A 22,797-nucleotide genomic window follows, 5' to 3' on the forward strand; every position below is an offset into this window, starting at 1 on the left:
TACAAAGTTTTAAAACAGAATGAATATCTGTTTTCGAATCAAACTTAACTACTTCCGAGTTCCAAACCCGCGAGGAATTGGGGAACGAGGACCCATTGCCGTACCTAGTATGGAGGACTATAATTTGTGCCCATAGTTTTGGTAGAAGATGGGTGTAAAAATCTTGATGTTTTTAGAATAAACTGGATACACAGATCAAGTTGGATAGGCATAAAAACACACATATTTGCACTAACAAAACTTTTGTGAAAATGCATAATTCTGCTATTACCTATTTGTATTAATTTTCTTGTGCTATGGTTAGGGAAAAAAAATGCTTGTGTTATACTGTTATACACTTGTACGCTTGCTGCTCATTTTTGTTTGGGCTCACGAATTGAGCCCATGGCTTGCTTGGTGGGCTTCATTCCGGGCCCGAAGGAAGAAAAGAAAATCAACGGAGGGCTAATGGGCTAGTCAACAGGAATAAACAGATAACAGCAGAAAAAATTGGCTGGGCTCGATTTTTAGCATTCCCAGATTGCATTTGGCAATGATCTCAACTTTACTAACAATTATCTCAACCGTTTAATTTGAGTAGATAAAAGTTACAAAAAGTCTCAAGATATACTCAGTACTCACAGACGACACACCGTTGTTTATAAGAATTTAGTACAACAAATTTATTAATGCATAAGCTTTTCCTTTTTTTTGTTAGCTCTTATTTCTTTTATAAAAGAGAAGTTTATGAATTTGCTGTTTTTCACAAATTAGTTTTTGTTTGTTTTGATTCTTTATCAAGATATGTTATGTCCTGTATAGGGAGGAGTAATTAAATTTAGGGAAATTTTGTTACATGGCATCACGACTTTGCGAAATTAGCTGAGGGATATCGCAAAAGTCAAGTTTTTAAGGGAAGACACTACGAAAAACTGGAAATGAGCTGTAGGACACAGCCTGTCGATATGGATAGAGAGAAGGGAGTTTTTGACGCAGATGGACGAAGGACAAAAATATCCTTCCCAATTTGTTCGGAGAGTTGGGACAACTAAATCAGGCAAGGGCATTTTGGTCCACTTGACTCAAAATTCCCCTTTCTCTTTCTCCATATCAGCACAAATACGCTAAAAAAAAGAAACAATGTCCAACAACTAATTTCTAGCTTTTAGTAGTGTCTTCACCTAAAACTCGACTTCTGCGGTGTCCTCCAGCTAATTTTACGAAGTCGGAATGATGTTCTGTAGCAAAATTTCCCTTAAATTTAGGGCTTTGATTCCAAGGTTGAAATTTGGATAGTTTTCCATACGTTCTATGGAGTATACAACATATCCTGAGTTCCTAATATGGATTTGACATACCACTATTTTTTTTATTTCTTCGTTCATTGTTATTTTCATGATGTTGCAAGGTCCATTTTGGGTAGAATGACTTGAGGCACCGAGTGCGTAAACTACCGTTTGAACGAGCGAGCAAGGGGAGGTTCAATTGCACATGTCTGACACGTGACATTAAAGTTACTATATGCCTCATCATCTTATGGGGCCATATGTCAGCGATTATAGTGATAATGGTAGAATGTCCGAGTCCTCCACATGCAACCCCTAGCGTTTCAAGCCAGCCGGAAGGTCTCACAGTCCTCCACATGCAACCCCTAGCGTTCCGAGCTAGCCAGGTGAATTCTGATCGCCAATGTGTGAAACTTTAAACTCACGTTTTTTTTTGAACGAATTGGCAAGGTGCCAATTTCATTGAATAGAGGTGTAGGAAAACTGTACATGCACAAGGAAAAACAGGTTTAAGGCCTTAGGGCCGAGAGAATTAAATTGAAAGGTAAGCCATCTGTCCAGGTGTTTCGCTCGTGTGAAGGCCCAAGTTCTGGCCTCCTCCTTGATTTTGGCTAGCAGACTGTTCGCCGGGAGCTCCTTGTGCTTGAAGATTCTTCGATTCCTATCGTTCCAAATCTCCCAGGCCACCAGCAACATCAGTGAGCGCAAAGCCTTCTTTGGCGCTTCGCTTGCGCAAGCGATGGCCTCCCACCACTCGAGGAGAGTCAAGGCTTGATGCCATTGTGTGGGTTCTATCTTTTCGCATGCCGTCTAGTCCCCCAGATCTGCCCATATTCTCTTCACATATCTGCAACCCGTCAGGAGGTGGAGGGCCGTTTCCGGGCTCCTTCGGCATAGGGGCAGACTTGGCTATTCTGCCACCCACGGGTTGCCAGTCTATCTGAGGTCCAAACTCTGTTCTGGATTACTAGCCAAGCAAAGGTTTTACATTTGCGCGGTGCCCATGGCTTCCAGATGACGGTGTTGAAATTGGAAGCTGTTGTGCCCATGAGTTGTGCATTGTAGGCCGAGGACGCCGTCTATTTGCCATGGTTGGTTAGCTTCCATGTGATCTTGTCTTCTTCATTCTCCAGAAGGTGAACGCTATGGGCGGCACCCCAAACCTTAACGAGTTGGCTAATTAGGTTCGTCGTCCACCCTGTGATATTTGGCAAGTCATGGTCTGCCAACCATTGGTTGGAATGTGATGCTTTTTGTAGGTTTGCGCTTTTCTGTTTTGTTAGGGCATAGACCAGGGGTGCTACGTCCTTTAGGCGCTGTCCTTGGAACCAGGCTGATTCCTAATACCTTATTTTGGCTCCCTCGCCGATTGTCAAGGTTGTCGCCGCTGCGAAGAGGAGTTTGTCTATGTTGTCTCATGGCGTTCCTGACCCTACCCAGGCTTTCTCAGGTGATTCCCACTCGTACCAGAGCCATCTAAGGCACAAAGCTCTTGTGAACTTTTCCAGGTTCAGGATTCCTAGTCCACACGCAGCTGTTGGTAAGCAAGTTCGTGTCCAGTTGACCTTGCACTTTCCCCCTGTAATAGCCTCTCCGCCTGCCCAGAGGAATCTCCTTCTTTGTTTGTCTAGGGCTTCAAGAGATCCCTTGGAAACTTTCATTCCCGTCAGGAGGAAAATAGGTTGTGACGTGAGCACTGCCTTTACCAGAGCGGATCGTTCCGCGATGTTAATGTGCTTCCCACGCCATCCGGCTATGCGATTCATCGATTTGTTGAACAGAGGTTGAAGGTGTGCTCTTCGCAGTCTTGTAGGCGTTAGGGGCAATCCTAGGTACTTCATTGGAAAGTTTGCTCTGGTGGCCGACTTGCCTTCTAGGATGTCATCGAGGTCCAGGTTGTCGCACCTGATGGCGGCTACTTGTGCTTTTTGTAGGTTTGTGCATAGCCCGGTTGCTTGCCCGAAGCGGGATAGTAATTCCGCGAAAGCGGTTACGTCCTACTTGGTTGGATTTATGAATACCGCTGCATCATCAGCGTACATGGAAGTGCGAGATCTGACCGCTCTTCCTTGTAACCTGCTCAGGATTCCTATCTCTGTGGCTTTGTCCAACAGGCGCTGGAGTGGATCTATTGCTAGGATGAAAAGGAGGGGAGACAATGGGTTGCCTTGTCTCAGGCCCTTGCCATGCCTGATGCTTTCGCTTGGGATGCTGTTAAGAATGATCCTTGAGGTGAAGGTGGAGAGGAGGCACGTTATCCACTCATGCCATTTGTGTGAGAACCCTTTGTTTTGCAGGAGCGCGAGGAGGTAGTCCCACCTCACCGAGTCGAAGGCTTTGGATGTGTCGAGTTTGAAGAGTAGTATAGGCTTCCTTGCCCTGTGGTGTTTCCTCACCATGTTTCTGACATACATGAAATTGTCATGTATGCTTCGTCCACGGATGAAAGCGCTCACTGGTACAGATCCCCTCATCTGTGACGGCCCATCATATGCCTAGGCTATTGGGCCGTCAGAACGAAGTCATCTTAATCGGGCCTAAAATGAGCCCATTATAGATGTAGTCGCACAGCCGAATCTAGGTGCATATGTTTAGAGCCCGTAAGACATGATACTCATCTGTGACGGATACAAAATGTATGCCCGATTGAGATTGTCTCAATCATCTCAATTGGGCCGAACTATCAAGTCCGTCAGAGATGACACTCATCTGAATAGGGCCTAGATTATGACCCGTCTGGGATGACTCTCATTTCTGATGGGCCTGATGACCCTCATCTCTGACGGGCCTAAATTATGGCCCATCACGGATGACGCTCATCTCTGACGGGCCTAAATTATGGCCTGTCACTGATTACTATTTTTAAATATGACAATTTCAAACTATATTTTTAAATACTAAATGATTTTAAATGAAAAAATTATCAACAACAAAGTTGTATAACTTATGAAAATTTACAACTTTTGTTTTGGTCATTTTTGTATATAACGTTTTTTTAAACAATTTGAATTCGAATTTAAAAATATGACAACTTCAAAACAACATTTTCAACTACTAAATGATTTCAACTAAAAAAGTCATCAACAACAAAGTTTCATAACTTATCATGATCTATAACTTTTATTTTAGTCATTTTCTATATAACTTTATTTAAAACAGTTTGAATTTGAATTTAAAAATATAACAATTTCAAACAACATTTTCAAATACTAAATGATTTTAACTAAAAAAATCATCAACAACAAAGTTGTATAACTCATCAAGATCTATGACTTTATGTTTTTCATTTCTTCATCAGACAAAGTTCTAGTAACATTGTTCATAAAATTGACATATTTGTGTTATAGTTTATAAACCAGATGAGAAATATGTGAATTTTGTGAACAATCTTACTACGACTTTATCGGATGAAGAAATGACCAAAATAAAATTTATAAATCTTGATGAGTTATACATCTTTGTTGTTGATGACTTTTTCAATTGAAATCATTTAGTATTTCAAAATGTTGTTTGAAGTTGTCATATTTTCAAATTCAAATTCAAACTGTTCAAAAACATTTTGTATAGGAAAATAAACAAAATAAAAGTTATAGATATTGATGAGTTATAGAACTTTGCTATTGATGACTTTTTCAGTTGAAATCATTTAGTATTCGAAAATATTGTTTGAAGTTGCCATGTTTTTAAATTTGAATTCAAATTGTTCAAAAAATGTTATATAGCAAAGATTCCAAAGTAAAAGTTATAGATCTTGATGAGTTATACGTCTTTGTTGTTGATGACGTTTTCAGTTAAAATCATTTAGTATTTCAAAATGTCATTTGAATTTGTCATATTTTCAAATTCAAATTCAAACTGTTTTAAAAAATATTGTATAGAAAATTGAACAAAATAAAAGTTATAGATATTGATGAGTTATACGACTTTTTTGTTGATAACTTTTTTAGTTGAAATCATTTATTATTTGAAAATATTTTTTTGAAGTTGTCATATTTTTAAATTTGAATTAAAATTGTTCAAAAAATGTTATATAGCAAAAATACCAGAGTAAAATTTGTATGAATTGGGGATGTTAGGACGTGACATACTGGACCAGGGGTTAATAGGATTAAAAAGATACTTATATTAACAAGGTATAATTTCTTTCTTAGAAGCAATCCTCAAAGAACTACAAAGTTAAATGTGCTTAGCCATGTGCTTAGCCTAGAGCAATTTCTAGATGGGTGACATACTGGGAAGTCACAGATGACCAATGGCACACATATGATAAAATTTATTTTTTTTGGATTATACTTATTTGGGATGGGCAATATTCTAGGCCCGTCAGAGATGAGAGTCATCCGTGACGGGCCATAATTATTTCCCGTCAGAGAAAATATATATTTTTCAGATTATACTCATGTGTGACGGGCCTAGATTGTGGCCCGTCAGAGATGAGAGTCATCTGTGACGAGCTATAATTACGGCCAGTCACAGATGAGAGTCATCTGTGACGGGCCATAATCTAGGCCCGATTGAGATGAGTATCATCTGTGACGGTCGGATGCCCGATTGAGATATTTTCTCACATCATTGACCTTTATTTAGTGACGGGAGCCATGTCCTATAGAGATGACACTTTAAACCCGTTAGAGATAGCCGGTTCTGTTCCAGTGGCTTTGGTCGTTTGGCTCCCTCTTTTCCGGGTCTTAAACCCAATGACCATAGCCGGTTCTGTTCCAGTGGCTTTGGTCGTTTGGCTCCCTCTTTTCCGGGTCTTAAACCCAATGACCAACGTGTTGACCTACGAAAATGTTTATTCGTAGAACCTTTTATATAAAGAATTTACAAATAGAAACTTTATACATAAACATCTATATACAGAAACTTTATACATATATAAATTTGATTTAAAAAGAAACGAATACACGTGGGACGTGACGCTCATGTGACCTAGATTATCCCACTTTTATATTCTGCCTACTCAAGTATAAGAAAAGGGGAACAGGCTGAGCCCAAAATGAAACGGATTTAGCTTGCTTGAAAAAAAGAAAAAAATAGAGTATGGGCCAAACTTGAAAAGGAACCGAATGTGAACTAAAATGAAACAGATGCCCAATTTCCGTGTAGTGCTGAGTGTTATGAAATATTTGGTGTGATGATAGATCTAATCTATCGAGATAGAAAGGAGGAGAAGCTTTCTTCACGTGTATATCTCCAATTAGTGTCTCCCTGGAATGAGTACCAAACCTCGTACCCCTTTGTTCACACCGTATCCCCTGTATATAATGACTTCAAAGTGAATGAGAAGCTCTGTCGTAGTTACTCAATTCTCAACACGTTATCAGCACGAAGCTATTCCCCACCAAACACAACAGGAAGAGAAGAAGAAAGAAGAAATAGAAGGTATGATGTCCTGGGTCTCCCTCACCATCGACTCCCGTCGCCTTCGACATCTTCTTCGCTGTACACGGAGAATGCGCCATGTTCGCGGCACAGTCCCCATCGCCAACGTCACCACGTCGCTGCCTCCTCACCATTGACGTGTGAGGCAGGCGATGGTGCAGGCTTGGACGATGACGACCGATGGCTGCCACGGCACAAGTCGGCAGCGGCCACGGCGTTGACTGCCCGTCGTCGACCACGGTGTGGCCCGGCGCGGCGGCGCGTGCAGTTGCGCGGCACGGCGGCCCGGGCGGCGTTGGTTGCGCAACTTGGCGGCTCGCGCGGGCGTCGTTTGCAGCGGTTGCGGCCGATGGTTATGGGCGGCGACATTTTTTTTCTCCAGGGGGAGGCGGGCACGGCGTCGTTGTATGGGTACAGCATCGTTGTGCATCGTGGGGGCTAACCCCACCCTCCCTTCTGCCTCTTCCCCATGGGCTAGTTCGGCCCAATGCCGCCCACCTTGGCGCAAGCAGCGGCTGGCCCAAGGCCGCCCGCCCCCCAAGCAGGCCGGCGCGCCTCCATTCGGTGGTGGGCTGAAATTTAACATTTCGGCCCACCACCACTTTTATCTGTTTTTATTTACTGTTAGCATTTTAAATATTAGTTACAATGAGATTTTAGTCCCTTTAATTTCTGCAATTTACTAAAAGCAGTTCATCAGTGTAATTACCTTCATGTAATTGACCTTTTAGTCCCTGATGTTTATGATATTTACATTATTAAATATCCTGCATTTACTAAATTCATTTATTGTCTTAAATAAAATGCCTTCGCATATTATTTCAAGACATGCTCTACTTCCTCGCTTTATTAAAATTACAAAATTCTTTAAATTTTGTATTTTAATTTAGTAAATTCTCTTAATTATGCCTCACATAATTAATGGAGAATTTAATGCATGTTTGACTTTAATAATTTGACTTGGCAATAAAACCACATGTAGATGGAGACCTATATTTTGGTAACAAATGATCATTACTAGGCAGCGAAATTTTCGCCCATCATTAAGCGGTCTACATTATAAGATGATTACCAAGATGGAGACCTTATTTTTGGCCACTAGCGGTCTTAAATTTAGGCAGCGAACATTTCGCCCATCACTAAAAAGGTCTACATCTTATAATAATTACCCGCATGTGTTATTCCAAGAATATGTTTGAAAAACAATTGTATGGTCTATTACCTACAATCAATTTTCAACACATGACAAATTATGAGGTCTTACATTTTGCATTGAGATTACAACTTCTATATATCATGTTTTTTATTAATTTACCACTTTAAATTAATAAATGTTAATCATGATTGTAGGGACAATGGCAATCAGAGAGTTCGATGAACTCACCCTTGATGGGAGTAACTACCCAATTTGGGCTTCGGATATCAAGATAAATTCTGCTTCTCGTGGGATTATTAAAGCAATTGAGGACCCCGTTGATGGGGACCCGCCAGTTGAGGACAAGAAGATAATGACTGCCCTCTTCTTCCTTAGGCTCTATATCCATAAAGACCTCAAACATGAGTACATGTTAGAGATGAACCCCCTCACTTTATGGAAAGCTCTCAAAGAGCGCTATGATCAGCAAAAGCAACTCATTTGGCCTGAGGCTAATTTTGAGTGGTCTCAACTACGCCTGCAGGATTTTAAAACTGTGGTGGAGTTCAACCATGCTGTTCATCAGATTTACTCCAAGTTGAAGTTTTGCGAAAAAGAGCCTACGGAGGCAGAAAAGATAGAAAAAACTCTGTCTACTATGCTTCCGGAGGACATGATACTGAATCAACAGTATCGAGCTAACAATTTCCAGAGGTATTCTCAGCTTATACATACATTGACTCAGGCAGAAAAACATCATGAGCTTTCTCTCAAGAATGCTCAACAGCGCCCTCCTGGTTCTGCACCTCTACCTGAGGTTCACTTCAATGCTAAGTATAATGTTGATAATACAAAAGGATTCAAGGGAAATTCTTCGAATAATCCCAAGAATTCAACTGGAAAACGCAAACACAACAATAGGCGCAAATTCAAGGGCCAAAAGAAGGGAAACGGAAAGGTAAAGGCACCACACGCCCGTCGCAATAACAACAAACATTGCGACGGGTGTGGATCTGACTATCATGTCGCTAAAGATTGCCGTATCCCAAAGCATCTTGTCCTCCTGTATCAGAAATCCCTCAAGGAGAAAAAGTCATCTGAGGAACCAAGATATGAAGCTCACTTCAATCTTACAAATGAAACTAGACCAGAGGTTGGAAGTTCTCAAAAGGCTCCTGTTGAACCAGAGAACAATCTCGATCTTATACCAGAAGACGTTGGTCCACTTTCTTCGACAAATGACATGCTCATTGAGTTTTGCTCAATGGATCCACTTGGAGATTTTCAGTAATCTTAGTGCATCTTACTTGAAGATAAAAAACTTTAAGTATTAGTATGTGTGTTACATATAATGATATCCATGTATTATGTCAAAACAATAGTTGTTGTAATTAGTAGATAAGTACAAACTCCCTTATGTAATAAGGTTGTAAGACTTTTAAGTCATTAGAGTATGTACTATTACAACTTATGTAAATATCATTTGTGTATTTGATGTTTCGTTACTTATTGTATGTATGGATTGAATAAAGAATTGTTTACTAAACAATTTTCTTTCTTTCAATATAGATGTCTCACGATATCACTCCGATTGGAGAGGAATTATGCCTTGTGGACAGCGGTACCACAAATTCTATACTTAGGGAGATCAAATACTTCCAAATTGTTAAAAAGAGAGAAGGAAAAGTTTTGACAATCGCTGGACGCGATACTGTAATAGTTGGCTCTGGACGAGCAATTATTACACTCCCAATGGGTACACATCATAATCGAGGATGCTTTATTGTATCCTGATTCAACCCGTACCTTACTAAGTTTTAGAGATATCCGTCAAAATGTGTTACACATTGAAACCCAAATGGATAATCGAGAAGAATTTCTTCTCTTAACCAGACAAAATGGATATAGCAAGCATACTTGCGAAAAAATTCCATCTTTTACATCGGGTTTGTACTATACATACATTAAGCCCATTTCCCATGTTGCGTATAAAGTAATTTTTCAAAATGATGATGCATTCCACACTTGGCATGATCGACTTGGGCACCTGGATATCGGGATGATGAGAAAAATTATTGGCAACTCTATTGGTCATAATTTGATCACTGGAAAATTTCCCAAATCCTCTGATTTTGTATGCACTGCATGTGCTACAGGGAAATTAATTTTGAGACCTTCTTATCTCAAAATTAGAGCTGAACCACTTCGATTTCTTGAATGTATTCAAGGCGATATTTGTGGCCCTATTGTGCCACGATGTAGACCGTTCAGGTACTTTATGGTTTTGATCGATGCATCTACAAGATGGTCTCATGTGTGTCTACTATCGACACGAAACCATGCTTTTGCTAAACTTATGTCCCAAATCATAAGGTTAAAAGCAAGTTACCCTGAACGTAGGATTCAATCAATCCGTATGGACAACACTGCCGAATTCAAATCTCATGCTTTCGATGATTATTGCATGGCTTTAGGAATTCAGGTTCAGCATTCAGTCCCATATGTCAACACACAAAATGGTTTAGCTGAATCATTGATCAAAAGAATTAAGCTTATTGCTCGACCATTATTGATGAATTGCAAACTACCTTCGTCATGTTGGAGTCATGCAGTACTGCACGCTGCTGATCTTATCCAACTACGACCAACTGCATATCATGAAACTTCCTCAATGCAGTTAGTACGTGAAAATCCTCCAAGTATTTCCCATTTGCGTAAGTTCAGTTGTGCTGTCTATATACCGATCTCACCACCACAGCGTACTGCTATGGGCCCACACAGGAAAGTGGGGATCTATGTGGGATTTAAATCTCCGTCGATCATAAAGTATTTAGAACCATTAACTGGTGATCTATTTACTGCCCGGTTCGCTGACTATTTTTGATGAGGGACATTTTCCGGCATTAGGGGGAGACTTGAAGTACCAGAAAGAATGCCAGGAAATTGATTGGAATGCTCAAGGTATTCCAGCCTCAGATCCACGTACTACAGAAACTGAACTATAAGTTCAGAAAATTATACATTTGCAAAGACTTGCAAATAACCTGCCGGATGCATTTACCAATTACAAAGGTGTGACTAAATCTTTCATTCTCGCTCAGAATGCACCAGAAAGAGTGGAGGTACCAAACAAAACCACTCAACTTTCACTCTCTAAAAAGAGAGAAAGAAGTATGGTCACTAAGCGAGATACAATTGCTAACAAGCAAAGAAAGATGGTAAATATAAACCAGCCTTCAGTTGGTACACACCGAATTGATACTAGATATCAAACAGATTATGATAATCTGCAACCTAGCTCAGTTGTGCACAATGCTGAGACTAGAAATTCTGAAAACCATAGACACATTATGTTGGAAAATCACAATGAGTCTATGAGGGTTGATGAAATTGCCATCAATTATACTGACACGGGAAATTCGTTTGATAGAAGAGCTACAATTGTCGACAATAAATTTTCTGAACAAATTGCTGATTGCCTCCAAATTGATCCAGAACCTAGGTCTATAAAAGAGTGCCAAAAGCACTCTTACTGGAACAAATGGAACGACGCAATTGACACGGAATTAGCCTCGCTTTATAAAAGAGATGTATTCTCGGCTGTTATGCCTACACCTCGTGGTATCTTCCCTGTGGGATACAAATGTGTTTTCATTCGGAAACGAAATGAAAACAATGAGGTGGTGAGATATAAAGCAAGGCTTGTAGCACAAGGTTTTACACAAAAACCTGGCGTTGCTTTCAACGAAACTTATTCTCCAGTTATGAACGGTATAACCTTAAGATACTTAATATCATTGGCAGTACAAAATCGTCTATCTATGCAGTTGATGGAAGTAGTGACAGGATATCTTTATGGGTCACTTGATTCAGAAATTTACATGAATGTTCCAGACGGAATCGACATTCCGAATCAAAAGGTAAATCGTAACATGTATTGTGGTAAGTTGCAGAAGTCACTTTAGCGCTTAAAACAATTGGGCAGAATGTAGTACAACCGATTAAGTGAATTCCTATCACTAAAGGGATACACTAAAAATGATGATTGCCCGTGCGTCTTTATCAAAAAATCCCCCACAGGATTTTGCATTATATCAGTATATGTTGATGATTTAAACATCATTGGCAATACACAAGATATAAATGAAGCACGTCATCATTTAAAGACGGAATTTGAAATGAAGGATTTGGGTAAAACCAAATTTTGCTTAGGTCTACAACTTGAGCATTTACCTTCAGGAATCCTTCTGCACCAAAGTGCCTATACCCAAAAAATATTAGAGAAACTCAATATGGATAAGTCATATCCCTCCAAAACTCCTATGGTGGTTCGATCTCTAGGCGTAGAGAAAGACCCATTTAGACCAAAAAAAGATGGAGAGGATATTTTAGGACCTGAATTTCCATATCTTAGTGCTATAGGCGCACTGATGTATCTTGTGAATAGTACGCGACCAGACATTGCTTTCGCGGTAAATCTATTAGCAAGATACAGCGCTACTCCTACCCATCGCCATTGGACTGGAGTTAAGAATATCTTTCGATATCTTAATGGCACAAGAGATTTGGGATTATTCTTTAAAAGGAACCAGGATCCGACTTTAATTGGGTATACGGATGTTGGTTATCTATCTGATCCCCACAACGCCAGATCACAAACAAGATTTGTATTTTTACAAGGTGGAACTGCTATTTCATGGAAATCTTCGAAGCAAACCCTGGTAGCCACTTCCACAAACCATTCTGAAATAATTGCATTATATGAAGCATTACGTGAATGTGTATGGCTTCGCAGAATAGTTAACCACATATTAACATCTTGTGGTATTGGGTCATTAGAATTACCCACCATTATCTATGAAGATAATGCCGCTTGTGTGGTTCAGATGGAAACTGGTTATATTGAGAGCAACATCACTAAGCATATTGGTCCTAAATTATTTTATCCTCATGAGCTTCAGCAACATGGAGAGATAAAAGTCTTGCAAACCAAGTCATGTGATAATCTTGCTGATTTATTCACAAAATCTCTACCATATTCCACATTCTCTAAATGTATTGAAGGAATTGGTATGAGGAGACTTAAAAGTCTGCAGGATTCAGGGGGAGTACCTCTCTCTGGAAAATAACCTATTTCTGTTATATTATACTCTTTTCTTTGTATGAGTTTTTCACCCTTTGGGTTTTTCTCATTCAAAGTTTTTAATGAGGTAATATCAACACAAGCTCTTAGTATATCACGTTATTCTCCTTATTTTTTTCACATTGGGTTTTTGAGGAGTTTTTACCTGATATATCTAAATAACGAATTATACAATATCTTTCCAAGATTTTACAGATCTTCTAAGTCTGGATTCGATCAAGGGGGAGTGTTATGAAATATTTGTTGTGATCTCATCAATCCAAGGAATAGATCTAGTCTATCCAGATACAAAGGAGGAGAAGCTTTCTTCACGTGTATATCTCCAATTAGCGTATCTCTGGAATGAGTACGACGTTTCCCAAACATCGTACCCCTTTGTTCACACCGTATCCCCCTGTATATAATGACTTGAAAGTGAATGAGAAGATTGATTCCATTCTTCTTCCTCTGTTGTAGTTTCTCAATTCTCAACACTGAGCACACATCCGTGTTCGCCAATTAGTTGGCTGTATAGTTATCACCGCATTATTCGTTTCATTCTTTAAATGTACGATTTCTCCAAAAAAAAATGTATTCATCACAATTGGTTTGATATATATTTTCTAAACTATTTTATTAACTCTATAACATATAATGTCTAATTTATCTCTATATGAAATATATTGTCCATAATCGGCTGCATCTTCTAAAATGAACAAGGCAAGGACTTAGCTAGGACATTCAAATAACATAACAGATTAAAGATCAAATTATTTAACATTTTCATTACTAATTAATTGCACAGTCTATATAAACTATATATATTCCAATTCTAATAGATTTTTTTCTTCAATTTGTTCGACGACCGTATATAATTGCCTGAGTGCAAAGGATAGTGGACGGGCTACCTAGAGGGTAGCATACATAAACTACTCCTACATTTATTTCATATTATAAGTCAATTTAGATTTATCTCAAATTAAATCTCTTCGTATTTAACTAAGTTTAGATAAAATATAGTTATTTTAAACTAAAATAAATAAAATAAATATACTATAATATATATTCAATGGTGGATATAATTAAACTAATCTGGTGATACTTAGTATATTTTTCTATAATTTTTTTGCAAACATAAAGATGTTTGATTTAAAACAAACACATATGTATAGCTGAAGGAGTATCTAATACTCCCTTCATCCCAAAACAACCCAATCTTTCACTTTTTGACTATAATGTTTGACTTTTCGTCTTATTCAAAAAATTTTACGATTAATATTTTTGTTTTTGTTAGATGATAAATCATGAATAATACTTTACGTGTGACTGTTTTTTTCAATTTCAAAAAACCAAAAGATTGATTTATTTTGGGACGGAGGGAGTAGCTCATAAGACGAATAATAAATTCAATAAACCCAAAATTGATTTTGATGATCGACGCATGTCAGGATATATGTGCCAACAGAAATCTCACTTTCCTTGGGAGCCCCTTGAATCCATGTGTCGACTTACTCCTAAATTAGATTTGTGATGTAGACTTCCAAACGACCACACACAGAAAACGAAATTAACTTTCTAATAGGGCCAATTCATGATTAATTCTCATGTGCCCAAGCGTACCTGCTGCTAATCATTAGCATGGAAATTCATAAATATATTCCTAGCTAGTGCTGTGCATGCATATGCACGTATAGCGGGAGTAACATGCATGATGCCATTGTTAGTTAGCACAAGTTAGAACAATATATTATTTCTGCTTTGCTCAGTTCAAGGTTTCAAGACCACAAGAATTTCAGAAAATAAAAAAATAAAAATGAAGACTAAGTTAGGGTTGTTTAGTAATTACAGTTTTAAAAGCCGTAGCACACCTACTGGTGTTCATAAAAGGTCATGAAGACTAAGTTCAATTACATCATTACATATGGTGCACACACAAGGTAAGCACAAAAGTTCTAATTACAGACAGGTTGCAGGCTGTGATTTTTTTTAATTTCTGGCACCTCTTAATATTTATTTTTAAAAATAGCCATCCCAAACCTTAATTCCAAAACTACACCATTTGACCGTGCCACTCTTGTTGACGTGGAAAAATAACACTTTCATCATGCGCTAGTTCGCTAGTACATGTGACAATGGTTTTGCCATGCTAGCTACACCAACATGAACAAAAAACTGTCACACCAACATGTTATAGTATGATAGTGTTATATTGTCACTTTGGACCGGATGACGTTGTCAGATTGGTGTATATTTTGGAAATAACTTTTAGTTTGGTTCGCATTTAAAAATAAATATTTTAAAATATGGACAAAATAAAGAAAAACACTAAACTGTTTTTAATCAAGAAATAATACAAACAATTATTATTTTGGGTGAAGAATCTTAGGACATTTTGGGTAGTGTCTAGAGAAGTAACAAATTGTTGGCAACAAGCATTCCAAATGATCTGTTCTTATATGTCTACAGTCTACCTCATATTACAACTTCCATTGATGCCATCTTTTTTTGAAAGATCACTTCCATCGATGCCATTACTGATCTCTAACAAGTTTCTTGGTGTTCGATATTGCTGCTGCTTGTGCCTTGCATGAGACCCATTTTTAATACATCACCTAATCGACCTCACCTTATTAATAATTGCTATAGATACGAGATGACATGTAATTAACAATGGGAATGTCCTTATGAACTGTTCATATGGTATCATCCTGTAAACACTTATCAGTAGTGAGGACGTAAGGAAGATGGATAAGGATATGAGTGCTTTTATTTTGTCATAGTCATTTCAACAAAAAAAAGTTGTAGGCCAGTGAAACAAAAAAACACATCATTTGATACTATCTCCAATTATTAATATTTAATGTTAAGCGCAAGTTCTCTTCTAACTTTTAAAACTTTAATTTAACGACAAAGTTTTCTATAAAAGATTATTAAATCTTATAAGACTATGATATTACGACAGTACATACTTTAATTTTGCAGAGAATTCTCAAAGCTAATTAAATATTTGAGAAATTATTAGTGAAGTTCGAAAGTTCTGACCAAAATCTTATCAAACATGAAATATTAATGACCAGGGACGGACGGACAGTAACTATTTAAATGCTTTGACTTTTTCACAAAAATGCTACATATGGGGTCAAAGGGCAGTCAACATTCTCATCTTGTTAACACCCTTCTTGGCCTTATGTGTGAGTGTGCCTTCCAAATGGCCAACACCCCATTTTCTTGAGGTCAATTCTTCTATGCCAATCCATGCATGCATGGTCACAGACACCTGCAGTAGTGAGTAGGATACATGCATGCATGATCATTAAATTCTGCCTTATGATTTGTCCACTTCAGATTGACATGTATGCACTACTCGATTGACATGTATACTAGTTTCTAAATTTTTTTTTCAAAAACATCACATCAAATCTTTGGACACCTAAATAAAGCATTAAATATAGATAAACCAAAAAACTAATTGCACAGTTACGGAAGAAATCTTAAGACGAATCTTTTGAGCCTAATTAGAAAATGATTAGCCATAAGTGCTACAGTACCAACATGTGCTAATGACGGATTAATTAGGCTCGAAAAATTCGTCTCGTGGTTTCCAGCCAAAATCTAAAAGTTGTTTTGTAATTAGACTATGTTTAATACTTTAAATATGTATTCGAAAACTTAATATGATGTTTTTGTAAAAATTTTTTTTGCAAACTAAACACCACTTTAGGTTCACCTAGATCATGTATACTGTCAATGCATGCAGCTTAATTGGCAGCGGGAACTTTGATGTGACTGGGAATGTCATCGAGACATCGCCGTTGTCGGCAACGGCCAATTCATGCCTGCATGCATGTATCCAGCTAGTATATTGGCCTTCAAGTTCATGAACTTGCTGGCTTACTGCGTGTCTGCAGGGTTCCTCTTATCATGATAATCATCATGATTATGATTATCATGATAATTGGACGTACCGTCGAGGAATATAAATTTGATGGAAAATTCAAAAAAATGAAAAAATTGATGGAAAATTAAGAAAAAAACAAGGTCATAGATATGTATTTATTGAGCTTAGTTGTGAAGAAAAGTTTCAAAAAACTTATTGAATCAGACATAAATTTGAAAAAAGACGACCTGAGATGAGTTAATTGGAGAAAAGAAATGGTTTTTGTGCTAATATTGCAACGACACAAAGGCTAGAGGGGGTGCAACAAGGTTTACAAGGCCAGTCTCAATGCATAGTTTCATGGCATAGTTATCAAATCTAAAAACTAGGTAACCGAGCCAGATAAGTTTTATGGGGATAAAACTCCTCTCTCATCTTATGAAACTCCCTTATTTAATGACCCTGCTAAGTCAGCAATTTTATTGATATGACACCCGATTTAATGTGCATGACTCCAACATGAAATATGCATTGAGACTAGCCTAATTGACATGGCAAGAAAGCAAGCTGAGAGGATGTAATATGCATGTTTATTTCGTAGCATGAATTGTGAATTTGTGATTGTTATCTTTATTCTTAATTGTTAAATTGTTGAACTATTAGCAAATGTCATACCAACTTTTTTCATTTACTCTATGACATAGACTGCTCAGGTATACTTTGTTTTTTACCGTAAGCCTCACCATCTTTTCCTCTAATTTTCCCTTTAATTGAGATTCATTTCAATGCCTAACGACCTCTATACATTTTAGGTGATTATCGCTTATATCTCCATGGGTTGTACCAAAAACTACACGATTATCGCTTCAAACCATGCGATTATCCCTCAAATCGCTATTGCCATACTGTCACGATTATCATTGAAACCATCGTGATTATCGTTGAAAACCACATGATTATTGCGCAAAACCGCGCAATATGAAGGCAAAAGCTGTTTTGATATTTTTTGAATTTTCAAATTTGAATTTACACGGTTTTCTAGCGATAATCGCCGATTATTGCGCCTCCTTCCAGGAATGGTTTAGGGTCTCTCCACGGTAAATGAAACACTGAGTGTCTGTTCCATAAATGCAACTTTGGACCATAATCCACATAAATACCATGAACTTTGGATCATAATGCATGGGAAAAGGGAGGGAAAGGGAGAGGGTGAGCGTGAGCGGGTCGAGAGGGGAAGCTGGGCCGGGAGAGGAGAGGAGGAAGTCGGCTACCGAATTTTTTGAATTTTGAATTTTATTTATTAAATAATTTATAAATTTAATTTTGCATTTCAAAAAATCACAAAACTAACCTCCTGCCGCCCCCTAGGAGGGTGGAAAAGTGACATGGCAAACGGCCACTTGATCGTGAGGAGCCGGCAGCACGGGAAATGTTGCATTTAGGTCCTTGCCGACCTAAATGCAAAATTCACCGTGCCGTCCGGGAATTTTTCGATTGAACCGAGAATTTTTCAATTGAACCGTAGTTAGATACGTATATGTATAACGTATGTAATTGTTTGATCACAAGTGCTATCTTGGCTTAGTAGTTATCGTCCCACTCTTCTATCTAGGAGAATAGGGGTTGAATCCTGGTAGAACATATTGTTTTTCTTTTTTCTCGGGTTGGCAAAAATAGGAAGAAAATATGTCCTAGATCCTAAATAGAAGAGGGAGATATGAGCCAAGTAGTACTATTGATTAAACAATCCCATACATTATACATATATCTATCAAATCACGGTTAAATTCCAAAGTTTCCAAACGGTGCGGCAAATTTTGCATTTAGGCCCTTTCCGCCCTCTATAAGGGCGAAAAAGGCCTAAATGCAAAATTTGCCGTGCTGCCGTTTCCAGCCGTTCGTCGCGACCGAGTGACCGTTTGCCACGTCTTTCCGCCCTCCTAGAGGTCGGCAGGAGGTTAGTTTTGTGATTTTTTGAAATGCAAAATTAAATCTGTAAATTATTTAATAAGTAAAATTCAAAATTCAAAAAATTCGTTGGCTGCCTGCCCATACGATTGGGAAAAGAGAAAAGAGAGAAAGAAGGAAGGGAAAGAGAAAAAGGAAGAAGGAAAAAAGAGAGAAAAAGGGAGAAGGGAAAAGAGGAAGATTTTGCCTCCAATTTTGCTGATTTTTATTAAATTTATTCAAGCAAATTTTAATCATTGAAATTTGAATATAAATCCTATTAATTATTTTTAGCCCTTTGATTACATTTTAAAATATTCCGAAAAGCTTCCATTTAATTAAATTAGTGCAATTAGATATTTTTCTCCTAAATTTAATTAACAATTTACTTTTAGCACATTACTTAATTAATTTTTGGCTAGTGTAAAACTCTGGGCGTGACATATTGAAACAAGAAAAATGTATCAAAAGATGGCATTTTGAAACAAGCAAACAGTAATCTAACCAATCCTAGGATTACACGACAAAGTAGCGAAGCTACAGTTTGATTTAAGCAATTTCCGAGTTGATCGATAGAAGGTAAGGAAAATATATAGGTGGGTGGACAATTCAGGGTCGTCCTCTAACTCTAAGACACATCCCTAACGACTCAACTTGATATATGGGCCTATGCCCCAAAAGTGGTGGTGCAACACTAGGTAGTTTTGACATCCCAGTACTGTTTTGATAATTATGACTGATCATTGGAGAGGAATCTGGAGATAATGCCACATCTGTTTGAAAGTAGCTTGAGACCTTTTTATCAAGTACTTATAAACACTCGAAACAGACTTCTGGATCGACGACTATGCTCATTTGAGTCCGATGCTATGCAGAAGATCGAGCCAAAGACGATCTTTATTCATCATGTCCTTTGTTTTAGAGCACAATAACATCATCATCAGCACTTAGTAGTACCCTAATCAGGAAATCATGCATATGCAATCCCAAGAACACATTCATTTCATAATTAAGTTGACGAGCACAAGCACGTGTGATTGGTCCTTATAACACTAGTTCAGTTTGTGGACTTGACATGGTTATATAGTCGGTGGAGATGTCATCATCAAAAGCCGACGTAACACTACAAGCTACTAAATTTGTTTCACTATGTAAGACTTTATATAATTGCCTAGATGTATATGAGTACTAATGAATCTAGACATACATATGAACAATATACATTGATCAACGAATGAATATAAATATAGCTAAAATATTATAATACAAAATATAAAAGGTATCTCGCCTTGGAATTGACAAGCTACTAGCTGCCCAGAAAACTAGAAGTTGTCCTTAGGCAAGTATGTGGTCGATCTTACGTGTTGCATGCATACAAATGAATGAGCTGTTCATCAACATGTAAATGGCACGAGCTCGCTACTCGGGAAACAATTTTTCAGGTGGCCAAAACACATGTTTATAGGCGGCAGTGGGAGCCGAATGAAATAGATCGCCTGTGATGGTGAAGCATCTTCGATCACATGCGGCTCAACAGCCACATGTGAAAATAGTAGTTTACAAATGAACAAATCACATCTCAATTAACCTAACAAAGTAGGGTCAGATGAGCAAGGACATGAATTCTATTTCTTTGGCTATGTTAACACGGCCGGCAAAGGTTAACAGAATAGGGTCAGATGGATAGTTCATTTTTGAAAACGATGCTCAAATGAGGAAAGTAAAAAAAGTAAGGTAATTTTGTTAGTTAGGCTTCAAACAGGGTTAATAGAGCAATTGTCCTTAAATTTTGTGTAAATATGCAAAATCATAAGTCAAGCTTAAAGTGTATTTACTAAAGAAATCTAATCATAATAAAATAATTAATAGTTATGTAATTTTTGAATAAAACGACTAGTCAAACGTAGACAAAAAAAATCCACTACATTAAACAAAAAAGTAAAAAAAGTAAAGGGAGTACATAGATTCTTCTATTATCCATTGATCATATCATTAATATGTGTAGAATTTCTAAGAAACACATGCAATATTCTTTTAAATATTTTGCAAAAGGAATAAGAGGGAATAATGCTAACTAATATGCGTACTCACTGTGCATATCATGACGGTTTGTGTCTGGTCAAGCAGCATGCATGTGACTAAACGATCGAGCATATATACATGTGCCATTCTAAAGCCCATGCATGGGTATGCATTCAGTGTCATACCAGAGAGATTAATTACCAAATAAGTACGTACTATACATATATAGCAACATAGACGACGGCTCTTGCATCTCCTGTCCTCTCTCGTTAATTTGCCCAGTATTTAGTTCTCATTTATGCAGACATAAATATATGCGTTATTAATTAATCATATGTGTCTTAATTAAGAAAATAATCACATACTATATTATTGATTCCCAATGACCACACATAAGTCATTGCACACCGTCGACACAGATGAATACACCCCTCGTATTCTTAAAAGGGAAATTCTATTATTGTCGAAAATCTATCTAGAGCTATCAAATTTTTACAGTAAAATTTTAGTATCTCCATGTACCCAGTACTAATGCCTGGAGATACTAAAATTTGATATAGAAGATATGATACCTCAAATTATACCTTTTCCAGGATGATATAAAACTCTTGTAAAACATGATTAACAACAACAAATCTTTGGCATCGAATCGTTTGACCACACACTTGAGCATGTTAGGTGCAATCTGCAGTGGCACTAGAACACGCGCAGCCACAAGGGGGTAGATGCTGCCAAACAAGCAACCGTGAGAGACCATGAACCCATGCCAATTTGTCTTGGGCTCAACAAGTTATCTTGGATGTTTTCAAACAATGTAGAAGTGATAGACTTTATGGATAAATGTAGGTCGTAAGAAGGATAAATGTAATAAATTGACTTTGTGGATTGACTGGTGGTTGATTCAACGTGCCTTGTCAGTAGAGGTGTTCTTGCATCTACAGTGACTTCACGTTAGATCTAGCTAGAAAAGTATGAAGATTATGGAAACCTTGGCCCCTAACTAAGGAAACAAAAGAATAGTTAATTTAAACTCGGACCGGGAGTATATACGTCTTTTCCACAAATTTGGCTTGACTTGTTTTAAATTTGTTTGTCAACAAAATCCTATTAAAAATATGTGCAATATTTGTAGATCTAACTAAACCGCCACAGTGGTTCTTTTAATGAGCATACTTAATTGCTCGTAATAACTGTAAAATTTTGGAATTTTCTAGTACTTAAATTTGGTAACTTTTGAAGTCTCATATTGTACTCCTTCCCTCCAAAATATAGTTACTTACATTATTTTTTCCACACAGATTAAGAAGAGAGGTAAGGAATTGATCATGTTGTACTAAAATTATTCCAGGTGGGTGGGGGGTTGTGGATTCACTGGTATTTTGGACATTTCGTTACTATAAACAGTTAAGCACTACTTTGTACTTTAGCAGTAGTCATATTTTAGGATAAAATTTCAATAATAAAAATAGCTTATATTCCGAGACGAAGTGAGCCAGCCGTTCTGATCCCTATATATTATTGGAGCCGTTTAATGTGCAGTTTCGGTGAAATTAACTGTCGGCATGTACTCAAAATAAGGCCTAATCAAACTTAATTATTTGAACTTCATAATTAATTAGATGAGCTGTCTTATGTACTTTTATGAAATTCGGCGTCCATTTATCGTCTCAGGCATGCCACAGCAGACTTGATCGAATTAATGCAAAATTATTGATAATCTTGGGTCAGGATCGAACAAGTGCAATGCATACATCCCAGCTGGCCCCCTACTGAGGCTCTTGCCGTTGTGCAATCGGCCATGTTCTTCAATGTATATATGCTGTATGTATTGCTGGACCACAAGCTAAACCTTATCTGGTCTGCATCGATTGGCACTACAACTGCAAATCACTCGGTGGTTAAGCATGCATTCTGTTGGTTTTGGTAGGCTGAGCATTCTATTTCTGAAGTTTTATCTTGCACAACTAAGGCGGAACTTTGGACAAACCACCTATAGTTATGAAAAGTGAATAAATTAAAACCAAAAAAAAAATTACATGAACTA

At 37.7% G+C, this 22,797-nt stretch overlaps 1 protein-coding gene across 1 annotated transcript; it reads left to right on the plus strand.

Moving 5' to 3' along the window:
• The first annotated feature begins 8,005 nt into the window (after positions 1-8,005).
• LOC121055975 lies at positions 8,006-9,076 on the plus strand. The gene has a single exon (XM_040529382.1). It carries the CDS (start codon positions 8,006-8,008, stop codon positions 9,074-9,076), a length of 1,071 nt encoding a protein of 356 aa, XP_040385316.1.
• Positions 9,077-22,797: the final 13,721 nt, after the last annotated feature.

Source organism: Oryza brachyantha, chromosome 12 (assembly GCF_000231095.2).
Source record: "Oryza brachyantha chromosome 12, ObraRS2, whole genome shotgun sequence".
NCBI classification, from domain to species: domain Eukaryota; kingdom Viridiplantae; phylum Streptophyta; class Magnoliopsida; order Poales; family Poaceae; genus Oryza; species Oryza brachyantha.

Bases quoted from the DNA above. Each gene is read 5' to 3' on its own strand.
- LOC121055975 (XM_040529382.1), top strand. From the start codon at position 8,006: ATGGCAATCAGAGAGTTCGATGAACTCACCCTTGATGGGAGTAACTAC.